General features: G+C 32.0%; 1 protein-coding gene across 1 annotated transcript in view; it reads right to left on the bottom strand.

Annotated features, from left to right (window-relative positions):
* LOC149409568 (uncharacterized) overlaps positions 1 to 21,041 on the bottom strand; it is a 334,816-nt gene extending 313,775 nt beyond the window's left edge. Inside the window, exons 1-2 of the mRNA XM_089649446.1 lie at positions 20,893 to 21,041; positions 2,309 to 2,525 (exon numbers count right to left, since the gene is read on the bottom strand). Of these exons, the coding sequence (XP_089505572.1) occupies positions 2,309 to 2,429 (121 nt within the window). The 5' untranslated portion in view covers positions 2,430 to 2,525; positions 20,893 to 21,041. The remainder of the gene's footprint in view (positions 1 to 2,308; positions 2,526 to 20,892) is intronic.
* Between the last annotated feature and the right edge of the window lie 793 nt (positions 21,042 to 21,834).

The following is a 21,834-nucleotide window of genomic DNA, read 5'->3' as shown; positions in this document are numbered from 1 at the left end:
TGAAATAATAAAATAAGCAATAGTTGTTGAACGAAATATTTCTAATACATATTGAATAATTTGACGGGACAGGAGATAGGCCGGCGTAGCTCAATGGATCGATCACCTGACCGGAAATCAGGAGGGTGTGAGTACCGTCGCGACGCGTCGGCGGTTATTATTTCTTCTCGGAAGATTTTTTCAATTTGTATGGGTGTTTCTGGCTAATAATTATTGCTTATATTTATTTGGAAAATAATTTTAAGTTTAAATATATTGAGTACCTACACCCCTTTGCGTCTGTTGATCACTAATAATGGATTTTTTTTCAGCATCGTCTGAATCGGGTTCTTCTTCTTCGAGCGAAGATGACGATGAGCAATGAGTACGAAGAAATGGCAAAGAGAATTTGGCGCAGGAACTGCAACTACTTTGAGATTGACAGAGCCATGGTATGGTTCTGGCAGAGTTATAGTTGGTGACTCTTGGTTTGCTTCAGTCAAAACAGCTGTGGAGTTATTCAAAGTTGGATTGTATTTTATTGGACTGGTAAAGACAGCACATAGTTTCTATCCTGTGTCTGAGATGGCAGCTCAGTGTCCTACGCATAAGGGGGCATCTGTTGTGAGTACAGCAGAAAAAGACTCTGTGCAGCTCACTGCCTGTGCCTGGAGAGACAAAAAGATTCATACATTTGTAGCCACTTGCGAAACGACACTGCCTGGCCTGCCATCACGCAAAAGAAGGTGGGACGATGAAGGAAATTTATTTTACCGAGAAGTCGATCGGCCTAAATTAGTCCAGCAATATTTTGACGGGGCTGCGGCTATCGATATTCACAATCACATTAGGCAGGATGGATTGGCATTGGAGAAAGCTTGGGGCACACAAAAATGGGAACATAGAATATATGCCTCAGTTCTGGGCATTATAGAAACGAATGCGTATTTGGTTTTTAATAATTTCTTTCGCTCCGAACATGATCAGGTGTCTCACAGGTGGTTTACTACCAACCTGGTATTAGCTCTAACTATTAATGACGATGATAACCTACAAGAGAATGAGCCGCCACCACACGAGAACATCGCTCACAGCGGAGAACACATTCTTGAGGCCCTGTCAAAATCAGATGACAGAAAGAGAGTTCAACGCAAATGTATAGTTTGCTCCAGAGTCAACAAAAAACAGCAGAAGGCGAGCTTTTTTTGCAAGACATGTGGTCCGCGATGTGTTTTATGCTCTCCACAGACAGGAAGAAACTGCTTCACCTACCATATCGCGAATGGAATTCCAGCATAATCCTTTTTTTAATTTTCTCAAAGTAAATACAATTTTCACTTACGTTTTTTTTTCTTCATTTTCTTGTTTATTTTCTACCCTGTTATATTAATAAGCGCCCATGTCTTATTTTATTATACCTTTTTTTAATTTTCTCAAAATAAATACAATTTTCACTTTCGTTTTTTTTTTCATTTTCTTGTTTATTTTCTACCCTGTTATGTTAATAAGCGCCCATATCTAATTTTATTAAATAAAATACAGAAAGTTTGTCACCTCTGCCTATTTTTAACATGCATAAAAGTCGAGTACTGCTAGAAGGACAGCCTCTTATATTCATACAAAAACCGCAAAAAATTGCGTACTGCTGGCAGGACGCACACTCGTCGAATTGTCCTTCCGGAAGCTCCTTCCGGCAGGACAAGGGTTTGGACGTTCTATCATTAACTTCAATACTGGAATAGAATTAATACATTGTAATGTCAATGGCATCCAGTTAGATAAACTAGAAATTTTAGAGATTAGAAAGAGTGTGAACGCAAAATTGAATATTATTAATAATCAAAAATTATTTTTAAATGACCCAATATTAAACCTATTCCCTTTGTAAATTGTTCCATATTGCCTCTCTTTCCCCTATCCGTTTTATCTTTTCATTGTTGTCATTGTTTTTGTCTATTATTTTTTAATGACACCATTGTCTATGTCTATTATTTATCTATTGACACTATTGTTTACGTCTATTATTTATAATTAGTTTTATCAAAAACCCTGAAGAAGTGAGCGTTGCTCATGAAACATGTTGGTAATTAAACAATAAAAGTGGTTAAAACGAAGTATTTTATTAATTTTTAATTAAAATGGTGCCACAAAATAAGTTTGCTGAGTTAGAAGAAGTGAAAAAATATTTGTAAAACATGTAACAGTTCTTAACCGGGAGAACAATATTGTAGGTAGATTGTTTAATCTGGAGTATTTCAACTATCGCCAACTTTATAGGGCAATCATAAAATCTGGCCTAATGTTTTTTATGCAAATAGTAGTGACTTACCGAAAGACGATGCGGCGAGGAGCACGACCGCTAGTTGTAGCGCCCTCCATTTCAGTCCAGTATTCAGACTGCTTCTCCCTAGTACACTGTTTGACCGACACCTGCACTTTTCCACTTTCATTGCTTCACATCACTACAACCAATCACAGCGTTGCTTTTCGAATGGCGGATTTCGAATTTAGAATGTCACTAAATGTCACAAATGGCGGTCACAATCCTGGAAAGAAAAAAATACAGGTTAGTCGAGAAATAGATTGTTTTTTTATGAATATAAAAGTCATTACTTAGAGTTGGCACGAAAAAGTAGCCTACAAATATGCATTGCTTACATACGGCCTGTTTCAAACATATTGTTAATTCCAGAATGAATCAACTTTTTTAAATGGGTTTTGTGTTTTTTTTTAATTTAAAAGGCAGATACCCTGAGTATGGGGAGTCAGTCATCGATAGTGAGTCTTGAATGGTCAGTCTCGTAGAGTGGTCTGTGTCAGTAGTCTGTCAGAAGTGGTAGATAGTGGAATACCACTACTGATTAAGGCAAATTAGACCCTTAATCTGGTACCTACCAGTAAACTTCAGCTGCGGCTGATAGTGAGTCAGTCAGAGAGAGTGAGTCTTGGACGGTCAGTCTCGGAGAGTTATCTGTGACAGTAGTCTGTCAGAAGTGGTAGATAGTGGAATACCACTAATGATTAAAAGAAATTAAAGCCTTAATATGGTACCTACCAGTAAACTTCAGCTGCGGCTGTTAGTGAGTCAGTCAGAGAGAGTGAGTCTTAGACGGTCAGTCTCGGAGAGTTATCTGTGACAGTTGTCTGTCAGAAGTGGTAGATAGTGGAATACCACTACTGATTAAGGCAAATTAGAACCTTAATATGGTACCTACCAGTAAACTTCAGCTGCGGCTGATAGTCAGTCAGTCAGAGAGAGTGAGTCTTAGACGGTCAGTCTCGGAGAGTTATCTGTGACAGTTGTCTGTCAGAAGTGGTAGATAGTGGAATACCACTACTGATTAAGGCAAATTAGACCCTTAATCTGGTACCTACCAGTAAACTTCAGCTACGGCTTATAGTTAGTAATATTTGGGTTTATATTTTATGAAAATAAAACCGATGTGAAGAAAAAATAGAAGAAAGTGTTTTTCTGCATACCATTGGGTGTTCTTGTACCAAGATAAACAACAGAGGTTGAGAAGTGTTGGGAAGTGAGTTAGCTAAGAGCTTCACAGATGCAATCATAGAGGGCAGTGCAAAGAGCTTGCTTGGGAGTCCGCAAGATGGCAGCTAGTGGTCAGTAGTCGCCAGGGCCAGTTAGGCTGCTTCCAGACAAACATGGTGTTCGCAGATCTCATTTAGCCAGCTCCTAGGTAGATCGACTATCGAAGTCACTATTGTAATACGCGAATTATTTAATAAATCCCTGATTCAATATAAATAACCTATTCTTTAAAATCTCCTACCATGATGAGTTGGAGAACTGTTTGTGGGAACACAACAAGAAGATAAGAAATAGACGTTAAAAGGAATGTTTTTCATACAAAACTTAAATTTAGATTTCAGGCCTTAATACTTAATCATACTTTAAAAACAGTTCTATTAATCAAAAGGTATTTTAATTGTACATACTCGTATATATTATTTATTTATTTGAAAACATCCCTTCTTAATTAATGTGCGATTTTATTGACTTTTCAACAAGTTTTGGATTTTTCATAATAACTTAATTAGTTAAACCTCTAATTGTAACCAAAAGATTTATTTTTTTTAAGCTGATATTTTCTCCATAATCTAAAAAGATTTAGCACCGCACTTTTACATTGTTTAAAATGAAAATGCACAGATCCTTGGGGTGTTCGGTCTTGTAAGAGTGACTTATTTTAAATTCGTGTCGACTGCGGTAACCAAATCCTCTTTATCCCCAGATGATTTACACCTCTCCACGTGGTTTCGGTCTATTGTTAGAGAATGAGAAAAACCGTACATAAATAATTATTTTTCGTTTCTAGAAAGATTAAATTTTCAACGGTTCGCAGTAAAATTACACGACATTACAGTAAGAACGGTTAAATTACAATATTATAGAGGAAGCTTCATACTTTAAAATTGATTCACTGAGTCTACGGAGGCATCATAAGGATGCACTATTCCTGTATAAAGTAGTTAACAATAATATTCAATGCCCAGAGTTGCTAAACAAGATTCCATTCAATGTACCTGCGCGTTCAACAGGTACTTCTATGAAGTTTTCAATTAAGCAAGCAAATTTTTCGTCCTACAAAAAGTTTTAAAAATCGTTATCTACATTGTGATTTTCATACAAAAACTAAGGACGGGTTGTTTCGGAGAACTTGAACAATTCATCAAATTTCAAAGTTAATTTTCAAGTTCTGTGAAAGATTTTTTTAAGTTCTGTTATTATTTCAGTTCTGTCAAGCAACTAGCCTATAATGATATAGTAACAGAATTTGAATAGGACTTTCACAGAACCCGTAAATGAACGTTGAAATTCGACGAATTGTTCAAATTCTCCGAAACAACCCGTCCTAATTGTATCACATTCAAAAAGTGGATCGTTTTCCGATTATTAAATAATCAAAGTGTGAACACATCTACTATAACAGTGATTCTAAAAACAAAATCTTATTTGCGTGACAAGTGACATTTAAAGCCATAGACATAAACCTAATGAAATATTGTTCTGGCTGTCACTGAAACCAGAGACAATATTTTGAATTTGAATTGAAGTGGGGGCATTTTTGAACCCAACTTTCTTGTAAACTGTGAACAAAATGTCTAATACCCAAACACGTAGCAATAAATCAAACCTTGATAAAGAGGACAAACAAACTATGGATAAAATTTTTGATTATATCGACAAAAAGTTTGATTCTTTAAAAAAGGATATAATTCAAAAAATTGAATGTCAGAATACGGAATCTATAAAAAGTATTGAGTACATAAGTGCTCAATATGACGAAATTATTAAAAAATTGGATACAAATAATAACCAAAATAAATCAATCCAAAACGAACTTGAAAATATAAAAAAAGAGCAAGTGGGAAAAAACGCTACAATAAAAAAAATGGAACTAAGACTAGATGAAATTGAATATACATCAAATCTGCACTACCTAGAAATTGCAGGAATTCCACAAAAAAATAGTGAACAACTGGAGGAAATTATAAAAAAAGTCGCATCTGCAGCTGGAGTTCAAATCAAACACGCTGATATAAACAATGTGACCAGAACTACAGACCGAAGACTTAATGCTCCGCCAAAAATCCTAGTAAAATTTACAGAAATTAAACTAAAAGAAATCCTTCTATCTAAAAAAAGAGAAATGGACCTTAATTTACTAAAGGATTTGACAAACGAAAAAGTGTACATAGGTGAAGTAATAAGTCCCTACAAAAAAGAGTTGCTTTGGAAAGCAAAGCAACTAGCCAAAGAAAAAAATTATGAATTTGTTTGGATCAAAAATGGGAAAATAATGGTTCGTAAAGGTCATGATCAAAAAATTTTGTACGTAAATCATCTGGACGACCTCGATAAATCAATATAACAAATCACTTACTTGAACACACCAAACTGAAATACCTACTGAGAACATGGATAAGGAAACAATAACTACAAACAAACCAGATGAACTGCTAACTCTTAAAAACAATTTTAATATATTAAATAAAAATATACGAAGTATCAACAAAAACTTCGATGAACTTCAAATACTAATTAAGAATCTAAAAATTAATCTTGATATAATTATCCTCACTGAGTGCTGGATAAAGGATAAATATTCACCCTTACATATTAATAATTACACCTGATATGCAACCAATTTGAATTACACAAAAAATGATGGTGTGATAGTGTACATTAAATATGACACTAAAACTGAAGTCAATGAAATAAAATTCCCAAATGCAAACTGTTTGAAAATCAAAGTGGGTGATGAAACCACTATATTAGCTCTGTATCGATCACCAGCTACAACTAATATTAATCAGTTTCTTGAAACGCTTTCTAATGAACTCAATCTTCTAAAAAACAAAAAAAATGTCTTTCTCATCGGAGATATAAATATTGACATACTATAAAACGGTCATCCAAATAGAACTGATTATCTGGCCGCCCACGGACTTGAAAGTTTGATAAATAAACCTACGCGTGTTACAAATGACAGCAAATCTTGCATCGACTACATATTCAGTAAGACTGTTAAACCAACCAACTCTATCATATTCACCTCTACTATAACCGACCACTATACAACAATTTTATCTATTACAAAAAAGAAAATACAAAGATCGCCGCCCTACCCAATTATCGTGCAGAAGACAGAAACCATATGGAATGAAGTAAAACAACAATTACTAAATACAAACTGGATAAACCTACTGGAGAACCTTGATACAAATAGTGCCTGGAGTAAATTCATTGAATATATAACTCATACCATCATGTCAAATACCAAATCAATAGAAAAAAAGATATCACATAAAAATCAACATCTTAAACCATGGATAACCCAAAGCGTTATAAATTGCATTAGAAAAAGAGATGAACTACACAGGAAAGTTAGTTTAAATCCTTGTGATATTTTTATACAACGATATTATAAAAGATACAGAAATATTTGCAAAAATGTTGTACGCAATGTCAAAGAAAATTATTATAAGAAAAAAATAGACGAATGTAACAATGACCCACGCAAATTATGGAAGATCATTAATGAAATTACAAGTGCAAAATCATCCCATAACAAAAGCATAGATGAACTAACAATTGAAAATACCCAAATCTCTTTCGAAAAGCATCCGGACAAAATTCTCGAATACGTAAACGAATTTTTTACAAATATAGGGTCAAAATTGGCAAAGCAAATCAGACATCCAAAAACTAGCATTTTACCAGAAGAAAAGGAAAGTATGAACCAGATAGATAAATTAAAGTTAACTAATGTAACCAATACTGAAATCAGAAACGCAATTGTATCCCTCAATGTTAATAAATCATCGGGAAATGATATAATCTCAAATAAAACAATAAAACAACTCCAAAATGAACTGACCTTCCCTTTGACATACTTGGTCAATCTGTCTATATCTACAAATGTATTCCCCTCATGCCTTAAAAAAGCAACAGTTATACCTATACATAAAAGTGGTAACAAAAAGGATATATATAACTACCGACCCATAAGTCTCTTAAGCTCCTTTTCAAAAATCCTGGAAACTGTAATGAAGAAGCAAATTATTCATTTTCTTGAACAAAACAAATTATTATCACCATCCCAATATGGCTTTAGGGAAAATCTAAGCACCAATGATGCCATAGAAAATCTAACAAGCATAGCCATAAAAAACATAGATGAAGGGAAAAAGTGTTTGGCTTTATTCATAGATCTTCAAAAAGCTTTTGACACAATAGACCATAAAATATTACTAACTAAGCTAAAAAAAATAGGAATGGCCGAAACAACAATGAACTTATTAGAGTCATATATAACAGGGCGAGAACAACAAGTACAAATTGGCAAACAAAAGAGCAAACTACTATCTTTAAACTATGGCGTCCCTCAAGGAAGTGTACTGGGACCGATCCTATTCATTATCTATATCAACGATTTAACTAACCTTACCATTAAAGGAAACATAATCAGTTTTGCTGATGATACTGTTTTATTATTTCAAGAAGAAAATTGGACGGATACATTTAATGAGGCTGAAAAGGGGCTTAGTGCACTTCAAAATTGGCTTAAAATCAACTCGCTTACCCTTAATATAAGCAAAACAAAATATATAACATTTTCAATAAACGCAAGGAGCCAACCAATAAAATCACTAGAACTAAAACTACACGAATGCCATGGAAATAATATACAATGTTACTGCCCCGTCATCGAAAAAACACAAAACATAAAATATCTCGGAGTAATAATCGACGAAAATCTTAGATGGGACCTACACATCAAAGGTATTACGGAAAAACTCACAAGCCTTATATATTTCTTTAAAAATCTAAGAAACGTGTTAAATAAAAAGGATATGAAAAAGGTCTACTACGCATTATGTCATTCTCGAATTGAATATGGAATCATAGGATGGGGATCTGCTACACATACGTACCTACACAACCTGAATACGATTCAAAAAGGAATCATAAAGACCATATTGAAAGTACCAATTAGAACGCCTTCAATTGAAATATTCAATTCCTTTGACGTACCAAATGTACAGCAAATATATGCCGAAAATATATTATTGAAGCTCTTCAAAAATAACAAATCCTCTACTAGACTGTGTATGCATAACACTAGATCGAACAAAAATGATATAAAAAATATTCCAAGTTATAAAACCACATTCGGACAAAGAAACTATACATACTTTGCAACAAAACTCCATAACATCCTTCCCCAAGACATAAAACTAATAAAAAATCCTAATGAATACAAATCATTAATAAAAATATGGCTGAAAGAGGTCAATGAAAAAACCCTAATGAAAACACTAAAAACGATATAGAAGACACTAAAAACGACATAGAAGATACTAAAAACGACATAGAAGACAAATAAACCATATTTAAATAACTTTAGTCCGCCTCGGCACAGGACCCCCTAGTGAGGAGGACTAAGAAATACAATATTTTATACTTAATTTCACCATTATATTTTGTATGTAACAATTATTTTATATAGTCGCTAAAATAAAAAAAATAAAAATAAAAAAAAATAAAAACACGCTCTTGTGTCCTGTTCAGGGTTGATCAATGCAAAACGAACTCTAAGCAGAATTCTCGCCTGAACAGACTATGCAATAATTACAATAGCGTATTATCCAAGGTTGATATTTTCAGTTGCGAACTTACCAAATACAAGAGGTCCATAAAAGAATATTTCTCTGATGGTTTGTGAATATTGTTTATATCTCTATTATGATTTGATTTATATCTACAACCTCTCTCCATGGCTATAAATGTATAGTTTTGTAAATTTTTCGTTTTATATAATCTTTTGTTTTGTATAAATTTTTTTAATTCATATTCCTTTCTTACAACTTTAATTTACTTATTCCATATTATGCTGTCTCAGTAGAGGTAAAGTCACAAGGAGGAAATCCATAATTGGTTTTATTTTGGCTATATAATACTTATGTACAAACTGATTAAATGTAAACTGTCGATTTCCCGAAAATTAATAAATAAAATAAAAATTATCAAATTAAAACTAGGGACCAATGTTCCCTCTATGTGTGCGCGTGCGCGGCTCACATTTTTTACAAATTGTCCGCACACATGTTTACATCTTCAGCACAGATCTCAAAGAAATTAACGTTTCATCAGATTGTTATTACAATTCATAACCTGTATATTAAAAAAAAAGTATTTTTAACTTTTGGGGTACATTCTTGATTTCTTAATTTTATGTAGGCATGAATGTCAGAATTTGCGTTTAGCCTCTTTATTTTTTTTAATATGTTGCACATATATGTTGATGAGTTACACGCATAATTAAAAAATGAGAGGGAAAGTTACTAGGGGCTAAAATTTCTTAGAAATGTTGAAAAAATGCTTTAATTAATTAGGGAGAAAAATAATGATGTTTAATGATAAAATGACAAAAGATAAACATTTAAGAAATTTGCAAAACATTTTTGTTTGATAATCCTTGACAATATGTAAGTATTTATAATTTCCTCGATTTCAGCTTTTATTTCGTTTTTTAAATAATCACATTATCTGTAAAATTGGATAACATAAGTTGATTTGTGAAAAAAATATATGTCGGTCCTACCCAATCGGGGCTTGGCGCAGTAGTAAGCGTAGTTAACATCAGTCCTTGAAAAGGAATGTTCAATCCTCAGTCAAACGAAAAAAAACTTTTTTTTACCCGTTGATTTTTTAATGTGTACAATTAGCGGCAATTTCCAAATTCATATATTTATGGTTAATCCAACATTCAAGTATTATTACATTAAGATAAACTTTTAAATAATTTATTACAATTTGCGATTCGTCGATTTTTTTCTGATACTTCTAATGTTGTTTTGCAACATATTGAAATAGTTATAATTTAACTTTGACAGGTCACTGGGTTATTGAGTCATTATATGCAGTGTGTCATACATTATTTTTACGTATTTTATTGTAGTGATGGTATACTTTATTTTACTTGTACATTTTTTTAAATCATCTGAATGTCTAATATCAATATTTTTTAATTTGAAATTTTTAGTGCTATTATTATTCCTCTTACAAGCAAATTGTTTTAAAGAGGACATGTTTGAATGTATTTTACACCAATAGTATCAAACGTTTCCAAAAGTTTTTGGTAATAGTATGGAACACCTGCCCCCGGTCCTTCTTGTTCTGCAAATGTCCAAAGATATGCATCGTTTATCAATTCCGTTCAAATTTAGGATCGCGATTTAAGCCCCTGCATTCCGAATTTCTACCAATATAACATATTTCTCTTTAAAACTTTAACTTTTAAGTTCCTAAAAAAATATTTGTTATTTTTTTAAATAATATCCATACACTTGTAAAGCCGAAACTGGAATTATATTAAATCCCTCGATAAAAAAATGACAAAGTAAGCTCCGAAAGTTACTAAAAACATATTTTCTTCTGTTATTTAAATAATAATAAGTAGTAAGTAGTAAGTAGGAAAAAATCACAGTGTGTCTTTAAATGCAACATAAGCCTTTGCTGAGAGACTTTTGCTCTATTTTAAACGAATCCTATTTTATTAAATACTAGCTTAACTACGCGTTGCTGTGGCTAAGTCTGTCTGTACAGATAGAAAAAACAACAGCGCGTGTAGCTTTTATGTTCAACAAATGGCGCTGTCTATATAATATAAAAACACACGCGTATTCGGATACAACTTTATGTAAAAAATTAAATTCAATCGATTTTGAACAAACGAAGCATTACATTTTTATTTGTATCGTTAGACTAGTGTGCCCGGGCAGACGTTACCCTGCTGCAGTCCGCCTTCTATGTAGATCTTATTTTATACAGACGTCATTTTATGTAGACCGTATTTATCTGTTGTCGCTGTTGTCGGATATGTATGTATTTAACATCTATAGTCTATAGAATACATGCGCATGACGTTTCATTTGATATAGATCATTTCAACAGATTATGATTTATGGGTATTTTTTTTTAAATATTAGCGCACTCCCTCTAACATTCGTATTTACATATCTCCCTTTCAAACCATCTTCTTCTTCTTTTTGAACACTTACTACGGAGCCTTAATCCGATAATTATTACTTTTTGTGTTTGCTTCTTCAGCTTTCTAACCAAAACAAATTAAGGCGATGCCATACGTGGTATGACATTTTGAATCAAGCCGCTAACAATAACACTCCTTATGTAGATGGCGATAAGGTTCAAATTCCCGTTCAACACCATCCGTCTTTTTTGATAAATACAAGAAAAAAACATCGCCAAAAAGAGGCTTTTATTTCATTTTGCGGACGTTCAGGCACAAATATTTAATTTTTTTAATCAATTTATAAAGAACTTTATTTGCCACATTATACAATAAAACCGTAACCAAAAATGGGTTCGTGAGATTTTGAACTTTAAAGCAGTTTTTATAGGCCTGATAGATTATTTTTTCTAGTCTTATTAAAAGACTTATCTAAAAAATACTGGATCATTTAGTAGGCCAAGATGTGTTCTACTCGTAGTATTTAATTAAAATATCTAAAACATTTCTAAGTGATCAAATTTTCAAACCAAAAAAACATGAATTTGCATTGCTACGTATGGCATCGCCTTAAATATTAAATGAAATTATTTTTAATCTCTTCAGTACACCACTACCCGAGGAAGAGTATCTTTAAAATGATTTACCTGTACATGTATATATAGTGCAATTCACGAGTCAAATTTTCAAACCAAAAAAACATGAATTTGCATTGCTACGTATGGCATCGCCTTAAATATTAAATGAAATTATTTTTAATCTCTTCAGTACACCACTACCCGAGGAAGAGTATCTTTAAAATGATTTACCTGTACATGTATATATAGTGCAATTCACGAGCCAACAATAAGCGTGGAGCGCTAAAAGGTATTTTTTAAAGAAATCGTTCGCCAGAGCCGCGCGATACAGTTCGCTGGGCAAGGCCGATATTAAACTCCCTAACCCTGAAACGACTAGAATTTTTGCTCTTTTATTTATTTACTAAACGCCATAAAAGGCTTTTACAATAATGTGATACATGAGATTATAAGTACACAGTGGTACATAGGCGAATATTAGTATTACATTTAAGAACACAACAATATGTATACAAAACGACATTGAATTTGATACAGCTGAAATTTTCTTAAGGCATAGAATGCTACAATAATAGAAAACACTTCATTTAAACAGGATAAAATATACAGAAAAGGTGACTTGCCAACAGATATAATCTAGCAAAATATTATAATAGCGCAAATAGTAGTGAGTTTATTGTTACAATCACAGACATAGGAATTAATAGACGAGAAGATAATGGCGAGGGGTAAAATCAACTGTTGAAGAACGAAGGGAGTGAAGCTGACTGTGATTCGTCAATAAATCAATCTGACAGTAAAAAGGCATCTTGCATTATAATATCACCATTTAGTTCTTAAAAGTAAAATCTGCTTTTGAATGAATAGACATTTTTACATGTGAGCGCAAATTACTCGCCACGTTATGAACAAATTTGCGAAGTCCAAATTCGGCAAAAAAATTCGGTTCTATTTTCAGAGTCGAATATTTCGTTTAAGTATTTAGCTAAGACACTTTTATAAATGTTCATAATTTACTTCCCAGCAACCAACCAGCTTTGTGTTTCGCGTCCAGACGTTTCTCGATGTGATAGTAACAACTGATTCATATTATACGATGTGAATATGCTTAAAATAAAGTCAAATAATGCTTATATATGGAATGTAATACGACAATTGGGTTTATTCTCTTTTTCACATCTATTTTTACAAGTTTTCATAGTACAAGTCAACATTTTGCCGTGTTATTTCGTAAAATGAACCGATGATGCCTCGACCATAGTTCGCACAAGAATGATGACGTCACGTTTTCAAATTTCACTTGAGGCCATACGCGAGCCCAGCCGGCTCCAATGAAACCGGTATGGGGAGTGGGGATAATACGCTTTTAATCACTTAGGGCAGGTCTACTAATATTCATATGTCTATGGTTATAATCAAATTTATCTCCACTTGGCCACTATGGCCGGCGGGTATGGCAAAGTAGCTTCAACAATTCAGGGCTGTCAGAGACTGCTGTTGAATATTTAACTAAACAATATATATTATAACCGTTTCCTGATAAACTTTTAGTAAATTCGTAATCGTGACAATACATTGGTATCACTAAATAGTATAAAACAAAGACACTATCCGCGTCTGTCTGTTTGTTCGCTTAGTTCTTTTGATAGGGTTTTCACTATCATTTACAGATTTTTTTCTGAAAGGTACATACATGGATATTATATTTATTGAAAGTAGAGAAAAGCCGAGCAACGCCGTGTTAACTTCAGCTAGTTTAAAATGAAACAATAACTTAGTAAACACCACTTTTATTTTTTATACAACCTTTTGAACGCGTTAATTTGCTCCGTTTTATCTATACCCGTACGCGGTACATATTTTCAAATACCTATGCACGCAATTAAATGTCAAATTATAGCATTCCGGCATGATTTATTGGAATATATAGACAGAACAGATTATTCTCCACAATATGAAAACAAATCCTCGTGTGTCAACACTCTTAGATGTTTATAAACACAAAAACATCAAATTTCATACAAAGACGTACCGTATCTTTTGGATGTGGTCCCGCCATTCACTCGGCGTCATAAATAAACCACTCTCGGCGTGTGTGTACTTAGGCCACTGCGTTGATAGACACAAGTGGGACACCATGAGCACTTATCATTTTTAGTTATGAAAAGTTGTGAATGACATACTAGTACTAACCCCATCCGTTGACAAAAATGTAAACTAAATGACAAAAAGGCGCGAAGAGGCGCACTTAATTATCGATCTTTTTTTTATGAAATACAATTTTATTTTTGAGAAATTCTTGTAGATGTCAGCATCGTGATAATTCTACGAATGTCCAAGTGAGCAAGAAATACATTTATGAGGAAAGAGCGCTGGAATATCGGCCGTCAAAGTTTCCGTATCAACTGTTGATACAGCCGCGTGTGAGTATAGACTTTTTGCCGTAACAACAGTTGATACGGCCGCGTGCAAAGAGTTTGCCGATCGGGTTTCGCTACATCAAGCTACGGTTGTAGCGAAACTCAGTCGGCCATTTTAATGCTAACAGCCTCCATTCAAAGCTCTGGTAAAACCGTAACTCTGATCTGGATTTCTGAACATGTTGGCATCGTGAGTAATGAATGATATTGCAGATTTCTTGGCAATATAAGGAGCATCCAACCCTATTGTTATCCTCGTAAACCACATTCCTTTATTTTTTAATGATAAACTAATGTTTATAAGACAAGCTATTATGCATAGCATAAAGGATAACAAATAATTATAAGCAATAAATAATCGTATTAGTATTTCGGTAGTTGTATTAGTAGTAGATAGTTGCATTAGTATTTTGGGCGACTATTTATTGCTTATATTTTTTTCTTATAAACATTAAATAATAATAATATTTGACAAGTCAAAAATATTTCACCAATAAATGTAGATATAATATGTCCCGACGCCATCTAGTGAGAAATTTAGCACTAACAAAGCCTTTCCTACAAAAATAAAGTTGGTTGTTTGCAGGTGGAAAAAATATAATAAGCAGTAATTGTTGATTGAGGTACTAGTACATATTGAATCATTTGGCGGGTTGGAAATAAGCCGACATAGCTCAGTGGTTTCAGAGCACCTGACAGGACATCAGAAAGCACGGGTTCAATTCCCGTTAGCGGCATTTATTTTTACTCGGGAGATATTTTCAATTTGTATTAGTATTTCGAGCGCTTATTGCTTATAATAATTTGACATAAAATTCTTTATCTAACATTTTTCCATCCTCAAAGGTAAATCCCGCAATATTTAGAAAGAGTATTCATAGATTGCTAGTCAATCCAAGGGAGCCTTCTATGCTTCAATACAACGGACTATCCCATCAAAACCCTGGTTTCAACAACCCCCCCATTTCTCCAAAAAATTCCACTTAGTCGAATGAGGATTGGACATTGTTCCATTCCTCCTCACCTTTTTAAATTTCACGTGCTTGACTCCTCAGATTATACATTCTGTGGTCTAGAAGTGGGAACTTTAGATCACATATTTTTTGGTTGTCCCTCTCTAAACAAATATCCTCTCTAATAGCAAGCGTTATCTAAAATTGCCTCTCCTCCATTCAACATCTCATCTCTTCTAAGTCTGAATTCGACTCCAATATTCCATATAATTTTGAAATTTGCCAATTTAAACAAATTGAATATATAAATTCGCCTTCTCTCTCTTCATAATATGAAACGATGGCCTAGAACAACCTTGAATGGTGAAAGCCAGAAACCTTTGAAAAAAAAACCCCAAAGTCAATTCATGGTTACAAACCTTTCAGGACCCCTTGTAAAGAAATAATTATTTCCCTATTGAAAACGACTGAAGCAAATAGTCACAAATGAATGAGCTTTATGTTTTTAATTTGAATAGAGAAGAGTAGAAAGAAAAAGAATAAGAAAAGGGAAAGTTTTTCTAAATATTTTGGTTTTTAAAAACATTACAACTTTGAAGGTAAGTATGGTTTATTTTTAGACGGTCAGCAATATAACAGTCCCATTTCTACTCAAGTTTGTTGTTGATTTATTGCGAGCACATTTACCACCTTACGGTCTAACTAAAAAACGTGGTGAAAATTTTATTCCATTGATAAACGACCGTTTATATGAAAACCTTACTAATTGAAACGTTAAATAGAAACTGACTTAAGATAGTACATGGAAAGATACATAAGATATATACATTGCTTATCTTGTTCCAAGGGGTTGTTTATCTGTTGTATAAACTTTAAATAATGATAATTTCTCACAGAAGTTCTGTAAATTTCTAAGGTTTTTAAAAGTTCTATATATATCTTTATTTTGAAGATGTCGTAAAAATGAATACCATTTTAGAAACTAGATAAAATTACCTTATGGATTTTTATATTCGAATTATACTTTAATATTTAAAAAATGCCATATTTTAATTATCAACATGAAAAACTTGAAAAAAAAGCTTACCACAAGCATTTTGGATCAAAACGTCGCAAAATTTCATGGAAATCAAAATTCAAAAAACGAAACCGGTTCTTTAGGGAGTGTGCAAGAAAACTGTCACATCACTTTTCATCTCGTTCATACAAAAATATATTTAAAAAAAAATTATTTATTTCTTAAAACATATTCTTTATTTGTTGAAAAGATCGGTAAAAATGTGCGTTTAGCTGTATTCGGCATAGTACTTGATTTCAACTTATACTACTTTTAATGAGAAAAAGTGGAACTTTAATGCATCTTTCACTATTTCCTTACATAAGGTGTTTCTTCTAGTAATTAAGTTGAAACCATTTGTTTTATTTTTTACGTAATTAGTTTATAATAAACATTACCAAAACAATATAATTTTCGCGAAGATTGCAACTCAAAAATGAAAACTTTTTTTTTTTAAATCAAAAATTTAAAAAAATTCTTACAAATATGTCTTAAAAAGTGTCAAAGGTAGCATAAATTTACAATAAACGGAAAAGTTGAATTAAATCTGGCACAAAAGAATTAAATCTGGAACAAAAGCATCAACTCGAAAAAATAACGTAATATTGTCAGAAACAACTTTATAATATGTTTTCCTGACGATCTCAACACAAAGCTCTCGAGAAAATAACCAAAATAACAATTCGTTGTACAACCAATTACTTTCGTAACGTTTTTCATGTATATATATAAATATGTCATCAAAGACGACAAAAATGAAATTAAAATAATATTAATAAAATATGTCATCAAAGACAACAACAATTATCACTATTATCATACGGACAAAACTTACTGATATTAAATATTGTTAATTTATTAAAAATCTGGTCAAATTGTTCGCTATCCTGTTAAAAATGGGACTGGAGGCTTATAAAGAATGATTTGACAAAATTCATAACAGACTATCGTGTCGAAACACGTGTTCTTCTAAATAATAATAGTTTCGCATCTCCTCCATTATATTTATTCCGACAAGGGCAATTGCGTAAACACGTCTTCAAATATATTCTGAATTACTAATATTTTAATGGAAAATGATAATGCAGTCACATTTTTAACAGTATTTATTTATTACACGCCCCAGTGGGCTTTTCTTTAAAAAAAATACAAGCATTCTGTATCAGAGTAAACACTTAAAAATTAATACAATAAAGAAGAATGTAAACATAATGGCATAAATGAATCCTCACGCATATAATTGAATTTAAAAGATTCAACAAAAAGATATACTCATTTTTCTCGGTGCAGTAAACAAAAAAAGTACGCACAGCACCTATCTACCAAATTCAACTAAAAAATATAATTAAAGCGAAGCTTAGTGCTAAATAACTATTTTGATTAATCTTTATAACGAATTGGTGTACATTATGAATACCAAAAAATATGCTTTAGATAAATTGAAGACTTTCCTATCGTTTCGCTTGAGTAGCATACAAATAAAATAATAAATTACTCAATTAAAAATATAATAGCAACCTACTAAAAAAAAAATTTTCAATAGAAATGTATGAACGCGTAAAGTAAATAAATTTTTTTAAATACAGTTTTATAGCTATGATTATCTGTGACAGTTTCACTTGATTTACTCTTTTGCTTTCTTATAAAATTATTTACAAAATAAATAAAAACCAGTTTTATGCTTGAAATCGAACGTTTCTAGACTCCGTTTGTCTAGCGATTTTAATGCCTATTGCCTACAATATAAGGTATACCAAGAATATACATATTTTTGGCTTGTAGCTTCCTCTTAATAGCTATCAACGTTACAATCAACACTCAAAACGTATGCAATGATACTAACGCAAAACCCGTCAGAAATAATCATAAATCGGTAAATATTCAGAATCACTTAAAATTATTTTGAAACATTTCGTGTCAGGAGCATCTATTTCATTTCAATGTTCACATGTAAGAAACACGTAGCAACTATTTTGTAGATATACATAATTACAATAATTCAAATAAAATAACTTTATGTTTAATATCACTTTATTGCATATATTTTCAATAAATAAAACCAACCGATTTCGGTCCACCCTAATCCTTCATCAGGAATAAAAACATATTGTTTACATGTTTTTTTAAATAATCCTGATAAAGACCCTACGAAAATATATACAATAAAGTGGTATTAAAAACAACTAACTAACTAACCATCACGTCGTTTCTCCGCAGGGGTAGGCAGAGAGGACAGACCGCCAAACAACTCGGTCTTGGCACACACTTCTTGCCTCATTCACATTCATACATACTCTTCTATTATTCTGACACTTGACATGGCCAGACTCATGTATCTGATTCACTTGATCGTGCCGTGTCTTCGTCGGTAGTCCCTGACTTCTGCTACCATTCGCATTTGCGTCATATATTATCCTTACACTATTTTCTTCGCTCATTCGCTATAAATGTCCAAACCATATAAGCCTCCCTTTCGTAATCTTACTCATTAAAAACAAAGTTATTTTATTCTTATTATTATTTTATTTCACTTAGGTACCGGAGAAAATTATCTTATGTATAGTCCTAATTTCTCCAGTCTTTTAAAATAAATATCAATTATACTTTTATCACTAATAAATGCAATACCAGTATACTAATGGAAGTTAAAATAACAAATATAAAATCAATTTCTAGTGTTTTTACTATAGTAAGCGTGTCCTTTGCTTGTCGTAAACTTTTTAATAAATACGTTTGTTATCTGAAGTAACTTGTCAGTTAAGTATGTTTTCTATCTGATTGTAAATAATTAAATTAGACACAGCCTAAAACTCGTAAACTTTTGTAAAGCGCCCTTGAAGAAATTTTTCACAAAAATCTTTCGACATAATACATGAAAATATGTTTTTAGGATAGTTTTTTGTTTAATTAAACCTGACTAAGAATTTGAGAAATATAATCAAAATTTATAATAATAATTATTATTGTCTTCTTTTCTTAGTAACATATAGAGATAATGATATCCTCACTGGGATCTCCCATGCTGAGGATTTCATTTACATATTATAATTTAATTATAAGAAATTAATATTGCAACCAAGTAACATATGAATTTAATTATAAACATATATCATGTAGTATATATATATTTTTTTAAATACTTTTAAAATAAGTAAGATAGTGTTTTTTTGTATAGTTCGGATAGATAGATTCGGTTTTAGTCTGTGTTTGATATCAGTATATTTTCTATTTCATATCTCCCTATAAAAAGTATCCAGCTTTTTATTTGAGATTTAAATGTTATAATGTTGAGGTTTTTGAGTGAGAGTGGTGTTTTATTGTAGAGTTTAATACGATGATATAAGAAGCTTTTTTGCCCAAAAGTTGTATTAGTAGTTATTTGTTTGATAAGTTTTTGACCATGAGATCTAGTGTTTCTATTGTACGTGTTTGTTTATTGTTATTTCTTGTGTTTTGTACTTATGAATGTAATTGAGTATAGTTTTAGAATATAGTTGTTTAATTGACATGATGTCAAGATTGGTGGATAAGATTAATTGGATATTAAAAATGCATTATCTTGCTTTTCTGGCAACTGTTATAGATGGTTCCAATTGTAATTGAGCTGATATGAAATGTTTTTAAAATATTTTGTATAAGTATAAAAGATGGACAGCAATTCTGAATATTTACGAAAATTCTAATTTGTTCGATAACTTATTATTTAACTCGTTCATTTTACGTAAATAAGTCAACCATTTTTATGTAAATAAAAAAACAAATCACAAAATACGTACCAAATTTAAAAGCAATACTCATTCAAAATATCTTGAATTAAAAACAAACTAATTCCAATTAAGAAGATAATACTAGTAAATCTAAACGAAACATGAAACAGAACAAGACACATAAAAATAAATAATAAAAAAAAACTGTCTCAACTGGGAATTGAACCCAGGATTTCTGTCTTACCATCTTTAACCACTCGACCTATGAAACCTAATAATTACGTAATTTTTGTCGATCTCATATTTCAAATTCAGAATTAACAATATTATTTTGCAACTAATTTTTCCCATATCTTTTTGAATGATTACAAAGTTTTTTAAGAATTAGTTTTTAATTTAGATAGTGTAAGAGATCCTGGGTTTGATTCCCAGTTGAGACCGTTTTATTTTTTATGTGTCTTGTTCTGCTTCATGTTTCCTTTAGATTTATTAGTATTATCTTCCTCTTCAATGATAGAATAAAAGTTGTTCCAATAAAATTTGAAAATTCTATAAACCAATTATTTAACTCTGTTCATATATGTCATCGAAGACAATAATAACAATAATTTTCAGTAAACAAAATAATTCACAAAATACCTACCAAATAATTTGATTAACACGCTATACTGTCACAAACAACGTTCAAAATATCGTTTTCGCGACGATTTTCACATAAAACAGCAGAAAATCCCGGAAAACGTGGGTTTTCGCCACTATTCGCGAACTGTTTACGAACAGAATATCTGCACACGAACCGAAAACACGTCTGACCTACACGAAGGGTCTCGCGCGACTGAATCATTTGGACATTTTCCTCTGAGAAGAGTATACTCCCCCTCCAAAGATGGCGTCGACACATAAATACCAACGATAGTTAGCGAAATTGGGGTTGGCAACTGGCGAATTACGAACGGAAGCTTTCTAAAGTTTTAAATTGATTGTTTTTCGTGATTTAGCTATTGAACTTTAATGATTTACCTGTATAGTAGATTTTGGGCCTCTTTCTGTGCTGTTATGAATTCTAACAAAACCAAAGGACGATTGACAATTGTGCGAAATATAAAAATCTGTTGAAGTTAGGAAATTTAGGCAAATTTTCACTTGCTTTCTAATTGGATTCTCGTTGAAGTTTTATGCGAATCAAGAAGAAATATGTTATGGTTAAAAACGTTATCCCGGTAAGACAGAAATCCTGGGTTCGATTCCCAGTTGAGACCGTTATATTTTTATTTTTCTGTTTCATGTTTCGTTTAATTTATCTTCTTTTTCAAATAGAATTATAATTGGTTTTGTGTAGTTTTCAGTCTAGTTTCGTAAAATCGTAGTGATAAAGATATTTTGATCGTGTATTGTGGGTTCCATGCTAACTCAACACACTTTTAAAAAGTGATATAAAGTCATTAATAACGATAAAAAATAAAAATAAATTAACCCAACCTAACCTAACCTACTTAACTCAGTTAATAAAGTTTTTGTTTCATCACTTTCCATGACTTTATATAACTTTTTAAAGATGTGATGAATTATAATTTTAATGATTTAT

This window comes from Hesperophylax consimilis, chromosome 30 (assembly GCF_061612785.1).
Source record: "Hesperophylax consimilis isolate HC1 chromosome 30, BYU_Hcon_1.0, whole genome shotgun sequence".
NCBI classification, from domain to species: domain Eukaryota; kingdom Metazoa; phylum Arthropoda; class Insecta; order Trichoptera; family Limnephilidae; genus Hesperophylax; species Hesperophylax consimilis.
Note: the sequence above shows the minus strand (reverse complement) of the source record. Positions and strands in the feature narration are given on the sequence as shown.